At 43.7% G+C, this 16,238-nt stretch overlaps 1 protein-coding gene across 6 annotated transcripts in view; it reads left to right on the top strand.

The window, feature by feature from the left end:
* Window positions 1–16,238, top strand: part of astn2 (astrotactin 2) — a 1,702,785-nt gene that overhangs the window by 705,273 nt on the left and 981,274 nt on the right. Inside the window, exon 1 of one of the 6 annotated variants that reach the window (XM_078550335.1) lies at window positions 1,467–3,019. The exons of the other annotated variants lie outside the window; for them this stretch is intronic. Within the exon in view, the coding sequence (XP_078406461.1) occupies window positions 2,968–3,019 (52 nt within the window). The 5' untranslated portion in view covers window positions 1,467–2,967. Of the gene's footprint in view, window positions 1–1,466; window positions 3,020–16,238 lie in introns of those variants that run through there. 6 annotated transcript variants of the gene reach the window in all.

The raw sequence follows: 16,238 nt of genomic DNA, 5'->3' as shown, positions 1-16,238 counted from the left end.
GTCTCCTTGCCTAAGAAAGGATATACTTACCCTACAGGGAGCGCAGCAAAGATTCACCAGGCTGATTCCTGAAGTGGCAGGATTGTTGCATGAGGAGAGATTGGGCTGACTAGGCCTGTATTCACTGGAGTTTAGAAGAATGAGAGGAGATCTCATTGAAACATAAAAAATTCTGACAGGGTTGGACAGACTGGATGCAAGGATGATGTTTTCTCTGGCATGGGGGCCGAGAACAAAGGGTCACAGTCTCAAGATACAGGGTAGGTCATTTAGGACTGTGATGAGGAGAAATTTCTTCACTCAGAGGGTGGTGAACCTATGGAATCTTCCACAGAAGGCTGTGGAGGCCAAGTCACTGAATATGTTTAAGAAGGAAATAGATAGATTTCTGGACTCTAAAGACGTCAAGGGGTATGAGGAGAGAGCCGGGGTACGGCATTGAGACAGAGGATCAGCCATGATCATATTGAATGGTGGAGCAGGCTCGAGAGGCTGAATGACCTTCTCCTGCTCCTGTTTTCTATGCTTCTCTTTGTCACTAAAAGATGTTATATAAAATCTGTTTTGGCAGTCTCAATGCAATTCCTATTGCATATGGACGTAAACCTCTCTCTCACTGGACTTTTCCTTCTCAACTCACTGGTGCTGACAGCAGGTTCTACTATACATCATCAAATCAACTCTGACCCTACAGACCATGAATCATGTTTTAATTGGCCGTGTCGTAATTGAGCATTTCCAAAATGCTTTCAAACTGAACAGTGGTAGAGCGCCTCAAATCTCCATCTATTGGACCTTTGTGATGATTGTAAATAAATCTTGTCCCACATTGTTGACTCATGCCCATTGGCTAAACTTTCTGATGGCCTGAGCACTCGCCACGCTGGTGATGGCAATGCTCTAAGGTGGTTGGTATTTTATGCTGAATCTGCATAAACTAAATAAATACTGCATACAATTTGCTAGTCTAACTTGGGAAGGCTTTTGATAATTAATTGTGTCATTTGCGTGTAATTGTGTGGAATTTTTATATTGATTGAAAATTGACTAGGTCAAGTGAAAATTTCAAAACTGAAATTGATAAATTTTTATTAGGCAAGGGTGTTAAGGGAAAGTGAAACAAGGCAGGGAAATGGAGCTATGTTCCGGATATGGCATGACTTAACCGAATGGTGGAATGTGTTTGAGGGGCTGAATGGTTTACTCCTGTTCCTGCAGTCTTACATTTTTGGGTAGTTGGCTTGTTGAACATAGGAACAGGAGTAGGCCATTCAGCTTATCGAGCCTGCCCCACCATTCAACAGGATTGTGGCTGATCATCTACCTCAATGCCATTTTCCCACACTATCCCCATATCCCTTCATGTCATTAGTTTTAACAAATCTATCGATCTCTGTCTTAAACATATTCAATGACTGAGCTTCCATCGCCCTCTTGGGTAGAGATTGCCAAAGATTCATGGCTCTCTGAGTGAAGGAATTCCTCCTCATCTCAGTCCAAAATGGCTTGTCTCTTATTCTGAGACAGTGTCCCCTGGTTCTAGACCCCACAACCATGCAAAATACTCTTTCTGCAAATACCCTGTCTAGCCCTTTAAGAATTTTGTGAGTTTCAATGAGATCACCTCTCATTCTATGCAATTGAGTACTTGATGCTAACACTGGTACCTGGTCACACGCTCAGCAGAAACATCTTTTAACTTGACCAAGTAAAAAAAAAGTTACTCAATAAACGAACAAAGCTCCTGCATCAAGAACCTTTCAGTCAACAAGCAGACTTCTGGTTGGAATGAATATAATTGAGAGAAGATTATACTGAAGCACAGAAAATGTTAAATTGTTCTAGCTTTTATTAAACCAATAGAACAAACCAGATTTGGTCATGAACATAATCAATTACACTGAGCCCCCTTTCTGTTCCGAAACAGCACACACCTTACGAGGACAACATTGTCCCCTATCATGTTCAACTCTTCTTAGATAAAGGCTGCTGATGACATCATCTGAGTAAATGGCTTCGAAAGAGTGTGTTAGTGCGATAATGAGAGCAATCTGAAAGAACATCAATCAAGATACAGCCATTAATCGGGGGTAATTTAATAATTCTGTCATTTCAACTGCATGAGTTGCAAACCAATTGCTCCCAGCCAGTATGGGCGAAATTTCTTGTTAAACTCTATCCATAGCAAGGCGATGGGCTTGGATAGCCATTGTAGGTTAGAGTACATCAGAGACCCTTAAAAAAATCCAAGTTTTTAAAAAAAATACATTGATAAAGGTTAAGCTTTACAAGAAATGCATTATTTTTAAAAAAGTGTTTGAAAACTGTAGATACAGTTAAGTAAATACTGTGGAAATGGCTCAGAGAGGGTGAGCTGCTGCAGAATATAGGAACAGGAGGAGTTCATTCAGCCTCTTGGGGCTGTTCTGCCATTCAGTTAGATCCTGGCTGATCAAGTACTTCAATCCAATTTATCCACACACTTGGGATGCTTTTACCTAGCACAAATCTACCATTTCTGTCTTACTCATTGCGTTTAATAAAATTGTAAATGTGCAAACCAGTTTATGATTGTGTCACAAGAAATTCTCCCCCGTGTTGCTTGCACATGATAGCATTAAGACAAAAATTGCATTTGTGCCTTCCCTCTCGGCAAAAAAAAAGATATTTTCTAGGATGACGATGGTCCTTTAAGATTCCTCCAAACCACCGCCTCCCCCGACTCCACGTTTCCTGATATATTGGGAAAGGCGCATTAGCATTCCCGGTTGGTGCTGACTCACTCTTGTGCTGATGAGTTAACCAATGCATGCAGAAAATGCAACTCGTTCATTGACGGGCTCATCAACTCCTTTGGACCAAGGAGTGGCTGTCAGCAATCGGTGTTCAGTGTTTTCCTTTCAGACAAACAAAACAAAGATGCTCTGGTTGCAGTTCTCAAGGACTGTGATTTCTTAAGTGATTCTGATGGTGAAGACTTCTTCAATGAAAACTTTCAGGAGCCAGAAGAATTGTAAGGGTAAGGCATAGGCCAATTAGGAGGAGGATAAAGTGGAGTTGAAAGGCTTTTTTAAATTCAAAGCGGCCAGCATGCGATGATTGTTGATGTTGTTTTGTTTCTTAATGGCAATTAACGTGACTACACTTTAGGCTGCTCTGGCCGCCCTCTAGTGTTATTAATGGGGATAGATGAGGCTGGTTGTGGATTCGAGCAGATGCCGGGATAGATATGTTTATTAAGAAAATGGATTTAATGATTCACCAGAAATTGCAGCTCAATTTAAAAATTAAGAAAATCTATGCCTTAGAGGGTTCTATCATCAGTGGAGAGTATTTTGTACAGTGCTGTTTCAAACATAATTTTGAAATGTTAAAATTTCTTTGTTACATTGAGAGAGTGTTGTATCAATGGAAATATTGCTTGTTAGCTCCGTTAGTAAGTACACTGGGGTTTACCAAAATTTGAGGTATCTCACTTTGATTCCGAGATATGTCGTTACTTGATCTCAGCTAAAGTGGCTGTGGGGATACGCCTATTGGCCCAGGTAAATCCTCAATTACGAACAGAAAAAATCAGTCAAGGTTCACTCTTCTCACCGTTGCCAGGTGATCCCTGCTGAAAGTTCACCAGTGTGGATCTGGTTCAGTTGAGAATGCTTCCATGATCAATTAACATGCCAACACTTGACCAAGGATCAAATGTGAAAAATGCCCTCTTGACCAGGCAAGCTGGGAGTTGCTGGACACCTATTGAAGTGTCCCCTACCAAAGGGCCAGGGAGAACATTAGGGCAGTGAAATAAATATATTAAGAAACAATAAGCTGAAAATTTATGCCTAGGTGCTTCAGATGTTCATGCCCCTGGATTAACTCATGCAGCAAAGCCTTCAACATCTGACTGGATAGCAACCTCTTGTCCTGTTTCTGCATTCAGTTCAAACTTCCTGAAATCTGCAGTAGCACATGTACCAGTGAACTAAGAGCAGCATCCAGAGTGAGCATCAAAGATGTTGGCATGGTTAATCCCAAAGGAAGGTTAAGTGAAGTATGAAAGGTATTCTTGTTCCTCTGGAGGGTATGCTTTTTGAAAAATTGGCTGGGATTTTCTGTGCCCGCTGGCATCGGGCGTGTTTGGTGGCATGAGCGGACAATCTGGCGAGAAGACCAAAAATCGGTTTCATGACATTGTGAAACCAGTTTGCGGTCATCCACTCAGCCCATTGATGGGCCGTGTTTCTCACCATTGGATGTCGGGAACTTCTTTGTAATACATCCGCATATCATTATAAGGCCATCCCACTGGACTCAACCCCCCCCCACCTGCCCTGCCCTGCTGGATCATCCACCCTGCCGAGGTGTTTCACAACAGTACATATAAAGTGTGCACTTGGGCTGCGTTTCACTCGAGATTTCAAGGTTTGTTTGCCTACCTTGCTTCGGTCAGCACTTGTAGTCATCAGCGCCAGGCTTCACAGACAGCATCACATCACTTTTAGGGGGGCTCACAGGCAGGTCTCTACCTACCAGATCAGCCATATGTGGGTGGCTTTTCAATGGCTGCAGGGCTAGGATTTGCTTGGGGAAGGGGGAGAAGTGGCCTCAGGCAGGGGAAGAGGGTGCAGGAAGAGGGCTGTACTGGGGAAGGAGGGTATTCCAGGGTCTGTGCAAGTGGCCTCAAGATGGTGAGGAGAGTTGAGGCAGTCTCCAAAGGAGATGAGGCCAAATGGATATGTGGGGGTATGTGGTGATGTCCCTTGAGCTGGCAGTGAGTGAGATGCCAGTGAATGTGTTATGGGTTTGAGTATGTAAGTTTAAAGTGATGAGATGGTTGCCATACCCTGGTAGCACAGATGAGATCATTCATCCTCTTTCTGCACTGGATGGCCAACCTCTTCTGTGCAGCATTGGCTCTGATCACAACTGCCACCACTTGCCAAGCCAGAGTGGTAATGTAGCTGCCTCTCCTGTGGCCAGAGCAGGGGTACAGGGCATCACAGCGGGTCTCCATGATGTTCAGAAGGTACTTGAGGGCTGCAGTCGTCTTGCCTTTCGGGGCCGTGTCTTCTTTGCTGCAGTCCTGGGCTGGAAGCACTTAGCGCGGTTATACTTTAAATGTAGCGCATGGCACGATGAAGTGGCGAGGTGGTGGCATGTATCCTGGGAATGCATAATTAGTGTGGTGGGTTTGGGATGATATGGCATGAGAAGCCGCTATTGCTGCTGGCAGGTAAAACGTCATATTTCCTTGCCTGCTACCGCACTTAGTGCAGATCTAGGATGATTCCACCCATTATTATTTATTTGAAAGAAAACTATTAGGTTGACACTCTTTCATTGATCAGTTCCCACTCTTTCCAAACAGCTTGGAATGTGCCAGACACATCAGTGAAACTATTAGTTTTGTTGCTTCTCTCTTGGACTGCCTGTGGAACAGGGTCAGACCGAGGCTGATACAAATGACAGCTTCAGTTTTGGCAGACCATGCAACTGCAACTTGACAGTGTTGGCAAAGGAGCAGAAATGTAACTCTGCAAGGCTTTAAAATATTAAGAAACAAAGGGAAGGGCGATGATTACTTTGAACAGTTTTTGGCAAAAGGGCATTAGACCAGCAGTTGTCTTCACTCTCCTTCCTTTCAAACATGATGCATTTTAGACTTGGGAAAAGACAAATCAATATTCATTAGAAGCTTCCACGCACATCTATGATTGAGCCTTCTGTCTGCAACAACAGCCAAATGGCTGTTCAAGGCCAAGTAGCTGTCCAACATGACTCCTGAATGATGCTGCTCTTGGGAGATGTTTTTTTTTCAGCTAAAATGTAGCGCTGCATGTAAGATTTTCTCTTCAGGTTTCTCCGCTAAGTCAGGAAGGTGCAGCATTGGTGATCAGATTTCCCATATACAAGAGGTTTTAACACCTGTACAGTTTAAAAATAAACATCATGGGTATCAAGGAGGTTTCAAAACCGCTTCTGTTTGTTTAATTTCTGTGTCCCAAATACACCTGAGATTTGACCTCTCTTCTTGGATGTGTGACACCTTTAAAATCTGTTGGGTGGTACTGAAATGGGTGGAAATGTGCTAACATGAACATCAAGATGAGTTCAAACTCATGCTCAACCAGTAGCAGGTATATGGGGTTTCAGTTACTTGGAAAGGTTAAAGAAGGTGGGATTGTTTTCCTTAAAGCAGAGAAGATTAAACGGAGAGTTAACAGAAGTGTTCAAAGTTATAAAGGGTTTCGAGAATAGAGTGGATACAGAGAAACCATTTCCACGACTGACGATGACCAGAGGACGCAGAATTAAAACAATTGGCAAAAATTCAAAGAGTGAAATGGGATCTTTTTAATGCAGAGATTTGTTATGATCTGGAACAGAGATCGCAGATCTGGACCAATAAATGCTGTCTGAAGAAGAAGAAGGGTCATAACGAACTCGAGACATTAACTGTTTTTCCCTCTCCAAAGATGTCAGACCTGCTGAGTTTTTCCAGCATTTTCTGTTTTTGTTTTGGATTTCCAGCCCCCTCGGTATTTTGCTTTTATTAATGTCTTATTAGCCCGGGCCTTCAAATTACTAGTCCTGTGACATGACCTCTACACCACCTTCCCCCCCCCCCCTCCCCGACATAATAGGCCAAATAGCCTTCTCCTCTGCTATATGATTCTGTGCTCATTTGTGATCGCCCCCCCCCCCCCCCCGCCCCCCCCAAACCATGGCCACACAACATCTCAATACTTAGTGTTAAAGTTCAAATGTGAGTAATGACCTCCAGTTTGAGATATAAGCAGGTGATTGCTGTACATGCAACAACACCCCCTGTGAAAGGTTCAATACCTAGTGGAGAGGAGATGTATGTTTTGGAGGTCGGGTATCTCAGAGACAGCATCATCAACTCTGGTTATATCTGGAGGTTTCATATGTGACCTGACCACTCAATATATTCATCGTCATGGTGCAGTGCTTTCCCATGCCCAATGGAAAGTGATTATCCAATTGGTTAATTAACATCTGTATGTTAAAAAGCATTCCACACACACACACACACACACACACACACCCCCCCCACACACACACACACCCCATGTCCAATGTAATAACTAAAGAACAATGTTCAAAGGATTGGTTTTTGAACACAATTTTTTAATGCTTTGATTTTTCTCTTGGCTTCCTTACAACAATGCCCTGGAGATAAGTTTTTTAATTCCTGAAGATTCCAGAACAATCCTGGTGGGTTGGCAACTTTAAACAAAGGCAGGAGCTGCTGATTTGATTCAATTATCTGGAGAAATTTGCTGAAACAGCAAATAATTGAGGAAGTGGACTTGAAGTGTTTCGATTTCAATAATAGATGAGTATATGTTACCCAATCTATTCCCTTTTCATTCTAAAGATGATACCTTATTTATTTTTGTACCCATGCCGTCAGGGTAAGTGTTTAACTATGGATGACACCACAGCTGAAGCCAAGGCTGGTGAAGATTTTGTCAATATTGTAATGTTGGGCTCAGATTACATAACTCAGATCTTGACACAGTTTTGACCTTCAGAGGACAAAGTTGAGGTTTTAGGAGATCTAGAAGGATTGAAAGGAGATTCCCATGTCTTGAGTTCTTGGAAGGATTCCCATAGTCAGGTAATACATGGATGCTCATATATGTGGGGCTTCAGTCTCCCATATTCTGAGGCAAGAGGTTGGAACAGTCAAGGTCAGACAACACTGAGGGACCAGCAGCATTTAAGGGAGGCTCTGGGGCCCAGGAGCATTTAAAGAAGGGGTTTTGAGGTCCCTTGCAATGAATGGAAACTGGTATCTGGCATTATTGAGCCTTGCCTTGCCAGGGTCTTATAGCCTTGAGGGAAAGATGGATCCCAGAAAATCTGGGCTGATCCACTCCAAGTTCTTTTCATGCCATTGCGTACCCCTGCACTGGTTTGGGGCTCTCAGACTGGCTCTGAGTCAGGCACCATTTTTAAATAGAAAGAGTACTTTCACACTCTAGTTGTCAATTGTCTACTTGTTCTATAATTACCACAGCAGTAATTAATTCATATGTTTATAGTTGGTTGCACAGATGAAATAATTAGTTTCCCCAAAATATAAACAGACGCTGGTGACATAATTAGCTTGTTCTGCTTAACTGAAAAGTTTTATAATTAACTTCGTCCCTGAACAATTACAATTCTCAGAACTAAGCTTTTTAGTATGATAAAGAAAGACAGTAATGCATAATTCAGAATTGCATGATTTGACCTGTGCTGTGTTCCTCCATAAACAACTATAAGTGCCCCATTTTCTGAAGTTGTTTCAATTCACTAAACCTTCAAACTATTCCTCAAGCTCTGGCATCATGTACATTCCACACTTCCTTCAGCATGCTATTCCTGGCAGAGCTGTTTTGAACCTTAGGCCCCAATGGTTGTGTAGAGAGTGCAGGTGAGACTAAAACCAGTTGAAGAACCTGGCAAGACTCAGGACGTGAAAGTTCTGCTGCATCTAATGGACCTCATTAACATTTGTTAGCGTTTTCCATCAGCTGCTAGCAAAATGGGCTGCTTGGTCAGTGGGTGGGAGAGAGCACCCTTGGAGACAGCCACCCGCAATTGGGAAGCCTGCACGTGATTGGGAGTGAGGACTGAGACCTACAATCGACAGGAGGAGGCCGAAGGCTTCCTTTTAAGAGGCTGCAGGGAGCCCCCCTGCTCCTACAGGCCTGTAGGAATTCTGAAGGCGGTTCTTGCCTTGTGGAGCTGGCAGCTCCTACATCCCATTTACTGCTGAGCTTTCCATCTCTGTGTAACCTGCGCAGCAACAGTAAATTTTAATTCACAATTCCACTGTGAGGGCCCAATAGTTGAATGTCCTAACTCACCATGGATTTCTTGATATCTACAGCTATTTTTTTTTTAAGTCAGCTGGTGCATGTGTGATGTGTTGGGAATGCATTTCCTGTATTTAACTCTTAAACTACCAGCCATCGCCCTCAACCTACCTGTCGAGATGGGCGAGGGGTTAACGGTATACCTGTGATCACTGGAATTCTCTCCCCAATCCCTCAGTCTCTTCCCCCATTACTAACACCTAAAACCCACCTTTCCAAGCAAACTCTTCATCAGCCCTCTTAATATCTCTATTCACAGGTCAGTATCTATTCTCGAAATTCTCCAAAATGACCTTGAGGTGTTTTTAAAAATATTTAAAAGTGGTATATGTAAGTGTATTTTTCTCATTGTTAGTCTTGCCTCTCTCTCTCTCTCTCTCTCTCTCCTTCATACTCTCTGACAACCTCTCTCACTTGGTCATTCCCTCATTTATGCAGTCTGTCATGTAAAGATTGTAATGTGAAAGGTTACTTAAATTTAATGGGTGTTTAAAACACACTGCTCGCATTAAAGTGATTTTCAACTAGGGAAATATATAGAAATGCTGTCACACAGTGAAGAGATAAAGCTTGCACTTGGAAAATCTAGAGAACAATCTACTCTACTAATGCGTGCTGAGAAATTCTGTAAACGACACATGCATACATTATAAATGCGCAGTGGATTGCTGCTATTGGCTTTGGCACCACTGGGCTGGGGAAGAGACAATCAGCAGGACTTCCTACTCCAAGCAGGAACAACCACCTTGAAGAACAAGGGCAGCAGGCTCTTGGGAATGTCGCTACTTGCAAGTTTCCTTCCAAGTCTCACGCCATCCTGATTTGGAAATATAACACCGTTCTATCATTGTTGCTGGCTCAAAACCTGGAAATCGCTTCCTAGCAGGACCTTGGGCATATCTACACCACACGGACTGCAGCAGTTCAAGAAGGCGACTCACCGCTACTTTCTCAGTGGCATGACCCCTTGTCCTAGAGTCATAGAGGCCTACAGCACAGAAAAAGGCCCTTCAGCTCATTGAGTCTGTGCCGGTCAAACAAGTACCTAACTATTCTAATCCCATTTTCCAGCACTAGGTCCATAGCCTTGTATGCCATGGCATTGCAAGTGCACATCCAAATACTTCTTAAATGTTATGAGGGTTTCTGCCTCTACCATCCTTTCAGGCAGTGAGTTCCAAATTCCCACCACCCTCTGGGTGAAAAAATTCTTCCTCACATCCCCTCTAAACATCCTGCCCCTTACCTTAAATCTATGCCCCCTGGTTATTGATCTCTCCACCAAGGGGAAAAGTTCCTTCCTGTCTACCCTATCTATGCCCCTCATAATTTTATACACCTCAATCGTGTCCCCCCTCAATCTCCTCTGCTCCAGGGAAAATAACTCCAGTCTATTTAATCTCTCCTCATAACTAAAACTCTCCAGCCCAGGCAACATCCTGGTAAATCTCCTCTGCACACTCTCTAGTGCAATCACGTCCTTCCAATAATGTGGATTCCAGAACTGCATGCAATACTCTAGCTGTGACCTAACCAGCGTTTTATACAGTTCCAGCATAACCTCCCAGCTCTTATATTCTATGCCTTGGCTAATAAAGGCAAGTATCCCATATGCCTTTTTATTTCATCTTCTTATTTATGTCAGCAAGGCTGACATCCCATTAATCAAATTTTAAAAAATATTGCATTCAGATAGTGCCTTTAATAGAATGAAACATCCCAAGATGCTTCACAGGAACATTATCAAACAAAATTTGACACAATTTAATCACAACAGTGACTCTGGTGCACATTGTAAAGAGCCAATCTTTTCTCTGGCCTGTTTCCAAATAGCAAATGACAGGTGAGTGTATTTTGAAAATGTTAGAAATGCAGGTCCCTTTAAAAGCAAACCGAGGCCAAGCTTCAGGATGAATTGAGAGCAGGTGGTGCTCATTGAAGCTTGTACTTAAGAACTGGGTTTTTACCCAGTAGCGAAGTTTTTGCCCCTGGACAGAGGAAGGATCCAGAAGGGAAGAGTGGAAACTGTACTGAGCTACAGTTTAACACTCAAACAGTTGTGATTCACAGAATTGTCCTCTGCTGCCTGATTCGGTAAATGGGTATCCACCAGTTAAACATAATTCAGATGAAAAATGGGACCAAATCCTTTCTCCCATTTTGTTCCTGAATACAGACTAAGGCCCAGATTTTTGTCCCGGGATCGGGTTTGCAAAGTCAGGAGATTTCCCGGCTCGGCGAACCCAAGCTTTAAACATGTCCGCCAGCAGGTCGGATTTTCAGTCTGGCGGTGGGGGGGGGCGGGGGGGGGGGGGGCAGGCTGAAACATGCAACCCCGGAATGAGTGCAGAGGCTGGCGGGTGCGGAGGTGGGCTGGCCTTCCACAGGCCTGCCTCTGTGCATCAACCCTATGCTTAAATAAATAAAATATAATAATAAAAATTACATTTCTCCATTCCTCACCACCCCCCCACCCCCCCTCACACACACCATCTTAGCCCCACCCATGCTAACATATATGCCATTCCATGACCCCACCTAACCTTATTGCCTTCATACCCTCTCTGTCAACTCATGCCAATCCATGCTCCCACCCACTACCCTTTGCCCTTACCCCTTCCATGCCTTCTCAACTAGTAAGATTAGACAGCTGCTTGACAGTTTTGACACTTCCTGGATAGCTTTGACAATTTTGACAGCTGGACAATTCCTTAATATTTCTTTTACAGCTGGACAGCTCCTTGACAGCTAGACAATGCTGTTAAAGCTTGACAATTTCAATGAGTTTGTGCCTAAAAAGTGTATAATCGTGTTCACTTTTAATCATCCAAAAGGCTGCCTTGCGTCTCCCAAAGGTGTCCCGGGATCCTATCCAAAGGGGTACCTTACCTCACCAAAGGGATACCCTGGCTATCTATAAGAATCCACCAAGTTCAGACCTCCTCTTACCTGTTCAAATTGTTCATTCCGGATTCCACACTTCTGTTCTTCCAAAATCCCACTTCAGTGGAGGCAGCTGGTGACTTAAGTGGCCAGCTGCCTCCACGAATTGCACATATGTGAACCTCAGCCCACCCCAACGAAGATGGAAAATGCAGGTTCAGGGCAGGACTTAGAATTTTCGCCCATTTCTAGGTTTTGTGCCACGACGAAGAGCTTCTTCTTCATGATGAAAATCCGGGCCAATCTTTCTTTAGGCCTTTTTGGTGTTTGCAGTGTCTATTGCTGTAGTGAGTAGAGCAATCTAAAGATTGGTTGTCAGAAGGCTTTACACACACACGGTGAAAATTAACCCAGGCAATGGGGGTTGCCCCTGCTGGCTGGAGAGCCGGTGAGAGCCCCGTGCCACCTCCTTTGGGGAAGTTCTGCCAGTTTGGCACTTAAGTGGCCTTGGGGAAGTTCTGCCAGTTTGGCGTTTAAGTGGCCTTCAGGAAGCTATCTCCAGGATCAAAGACCCGGGTTCAGAAAATCTGTCTCCCCCAGCAGGAGCTGCAGGCCAATTAGAGGCCAGCAGCTCCTCATTGCCATCAGCACCACTAGGAGCAGTGGTAGCTTCTGCTAATATGCCCACAAGAGGCCCAGGATCAGTGAAGGACCAGGCCACAGGTGAGTGAGAGGGGATGGGGGTTAGGTGGAGGGGGGCACTGGCTGGGGTGGGGTAGAGAGGACTGGAAGAAAAGGCAGGGTGTGGCTCTCAAGGGTACACCAGTTTCTGATGCTGAGTCCCTCAATCATGCACTGAGTGCCTTTGAATGAGGACCCACAATTTTCTTGCTTCAGCGTCAAACCTCTGCTCGTATTCCCACACCTTGTTCGATCACTCCTACACTTGTTTTCCATTGTTCTCCACCCATTGCTTGGCACCACATTGCCAACTCCCTGCAAGGTCAACTGCAGGGGTGTCCAGACTGTCCTGCCATCCCGGCTAGGCACCATATCAGGAATCCATCCACTGTCCTCCACTGGGGGACAGTGTAGAACTTCAAAAGGACATTGATATATTGGTGGAGTGGGCAGATAGTGACAGATGAAGTTCAATGCGGAGAAGTGTGAGGTGATGCACTTTAGTACAAAGAACATGGAGAGACAGTATAACATAAAGGATTCCAAAGGGTGTGCAGGAGCAGAGAGACCTGGGTGTATATGTACATAAGTCATTAAAGGCGGCAGGACAGGTAGAGAGAGCTGTTTCTAAAGCAGACAATATTCTTGGCTTCTTCAACAGGGGCATAGAGTACAAGAGCAGGGAGGTTATGATGAACTTATATAAGACACTGGTTAGACCTCAGCTGGAGTATTGTGTACAGTTCTGGGTGCCACACTATAGGAAGGATGTGAATGCATTGGAGAGAGTACAGAAGAGGTTTACGAGAATGGTTCCAGGAATGAGACACTTCAGTTATGAGGGAAGATTGGAGCAGTTGGGACTGTTTTCCTTGGAGAGGAGAAGGCTGAGAGGAGACTTGATTGAAGTTTTCAAAATCATGAGGGCTCTGGACAGAGTAGATAGGGAGAAACTGTTCCTGCTTGTAAACAGATCGAGAACCAGAGGGCATAGTTTTAAAGTGTTTTGCAAAAGAAGCAAATGCGAGGTGAGAAAAAGCTTTTTCACACGGTGAGTAATTAGGGTTTGGAATGCATTGCCTGGAAGTGTGGTGGAGACAGGTTCCATTGAGGCATTCAAGAGGGCATTGGATGATTATTTAAATAGAAACAATGTGCAGGTTACGGGGAAAAGGCAGGAGATTGGCAGCAAGTTAAAATGCTCAGAGAGCCGGTGCAGACACAAAGGGCCAAATGGCCTCTTTCTGCACCGTAACAATTCTGTGATTGTTTTGGTGCACTAAGAGCAATTTCAGTGTTTGCCTGCTTCATTACAATGAGTCCCAACAGAATGATAACCCCTGGACATCACTGAGCAAGGAAGATCAGTCCCTATATGTATGGAGGTTGGTCAGGCTGTAAATGCATCCATTTTGCTGTCTAAGCTCATCTGGGCACTGTGTCCCATGAGCCACCGTCTGAGCCTTTGGGTGAGGAGCGGAAAACTTGGTCGAAAGCCATACTGAAGAAACACCGCATATGTTCATGATAATTCTCTGAATACTGATCCATTCAGTAAAGAAAATGAAAATACAGTTTTAACCTATGGAAAATTTAATTTAACAATTGCAATGCTGGTTAATCCACTGGGTAGAATGTCTGCCAATCCTATATGGAGCTATTTATTTCATACTTCTGTGAAGGGATGGGCTCCAAGTGCCAATTTTTATCTCTTGCTGTTTGCCTTGTTTCACTGATGCTGAAAGATTGAACTTCAGGGCATTGACAGAGAAAAGCAAGGCAAAAGGAGAGAATGCCATAATGGGGAAGAAAATTATAAATGTTTTATTACATCATTTCATGGTAGAATGCGCTCATAGGCATGCAGAGAGTATTTTCGGGAAAAATCTTTTGAAATTCCAATAATCTGCAGAGATATCTCATAATAGCCTGGGAAGGAATTCTATACCCAATTTATGTTGCAGTGCTGCCTCAGCAAATCCCAGGAGCAACCTTGGTATTGCTTCAGCATAAATGAGTGTGTATGCCTCTGGAGGAAGGAAACACTTTCAAAGGTGTCCTTATGTTGTGTGAGAGGTCTACATTGTTGTCGCTGAACCAGATGTGTCTGCCTTGTGCTAACAGCTGAAACTAGATATAAAACTGTGAGAGCTCACCAAGGCCACTTGCCTGGAAGATTTGCTTTCAGCAGGTCTTCATGAGCCCCAGCAGTTTTACATAAAATAAAAACACAAACTGCTGTAATTACTCGGTAGGTCAGGCAGCATCTGTGGAGAGAGCAACAGGGTTAATGTTCCAGCCCATTGACCTTTTGCCACAACTGTTTTGCATTTAGCTTAAAGTCGGCTACACGAGTCTCGCATCTCCTTAACCCAGTAGTACAAGCGTGTTGTTGAAGCAATTCTTAAGTAAATGGCCGCCTGTCATCAGGATTATCACCTGATTTATTTCTTGGGGTGAATTGATTGCCAGAAATACAGGTTCCAGATTTTATCTTGCTATGCTGAATCCACCTACAATGTAAATGAAATAAATTCAGCACAAGAAGAAATGAGTATAAATAGGATTATACACAGCAAAAGGCCAAATACTGTAAAGGTTGAAAATCTGAACTATAAAAAAAAGAGACGAGTTTACAACAGCCAGTCTTGCCCTGGAAATGGCAAAGGAAAATGTTTAAGAGGAAAATAATTTAAAAAAACAACAAATGGGTTGAGTGCACAGTGGAGTTAACATTTTACCCAGCTAGAAACAGTAAAACCTTGGTGACAGTATGCTCCACGTATAGCTGAATGATCATGGGTTGTAACCTGGAGAATTGGTGTCCCAGGTGTTATAGGGTTAATTTCCTCTCACTGCCTGTCTGTAAACAGGATGGTGTTTTGATTTTATTTTTCCCCTTTGATGTGCAGTGGCATATTTTCCCAACCCTTCAGTTTTGGTGTGATCCAATTTCTACTATTAACCCCGCAGCAAACTCGAGATAGGGTTAATTTATTTGCACACACTCTCACAGGAGGAGGGTTGCAACGTAGCCTTCTTTTCACTCCTACAATAAAACAGGAGAATAGAGAAAGAAAGGTTTGCAGGACAAAGAACACAGAGAAAAGAATTATTATTTCACGTGTGTCCAGGATCAAAGTCCACTGGTGTATTCCTTCACAGAGATTGGCAGGCTGAACTGATGCTGTATAATTCCCCTTTTCTGTGGTGTTGACTTCCACAATGAGATAGGCACGCGGAGTTGAATAAGTCTTGTAGGCGATGGTACAGAAGTTCCAGTAGAAACAATGTAGATGAGGCCAGGCATTCAAACCTAGACAGAGCCCCTTTTCTGTGCTGCTGCTCGGTGGATGGAAAGTTGGCAGACTGAGTATTGCAGCTCCATAAGGCAATAATATTGGTTCCACCAGCTAAGGAGGTAATATTGCATGACTCCTACCTCGCCACTTTGCCTTTGACAAGGGGTGTATATCCATTTGTCTGGGTTCCTGAGATTGTTAATGTTCCAGCCATTAAGAACTTGAAAGGAAGGTTGCAGGGCTTTTTGTCCTAACAGACTAGTAGACTCCATTTGGCCAGCCTGGGTTCTGAAATGCAGATGGCCTTGGTATTGTTTCCTTTGAATTTGGTCTCTGCAGCCCACAGGGGTCATTAGAGTCACTTCAGAGATAACAAGGTGTTAATATAGTGTGTGAGGTCTTCGCTCCATTACACAAGGTTTTCAAAGAAAGTGGTGGTGTGTCAATAAAAGTAGCAGCTTAATATGCAGCATGTACTGTTTTTAAA

Source organism: Cetorhinus maximus, chromosome 10, assembly GCF_964194155.1.
Source record: "Cetorhinus maximus chromosome 10, sCetMax3.hap1.1, whole genome shotgun sequence".
NCBI classification, from domain to species: domain Eukaryota; kingdom Metazoa; phylum Chordata; class Chondrichthyes; order Lamniformes; family Cetorhinidae; genus Cetorhinus; species Cetorhinus maximus.
This window is presented reverse-complemented; position numbering and strand designations above follow the sequence as displayed.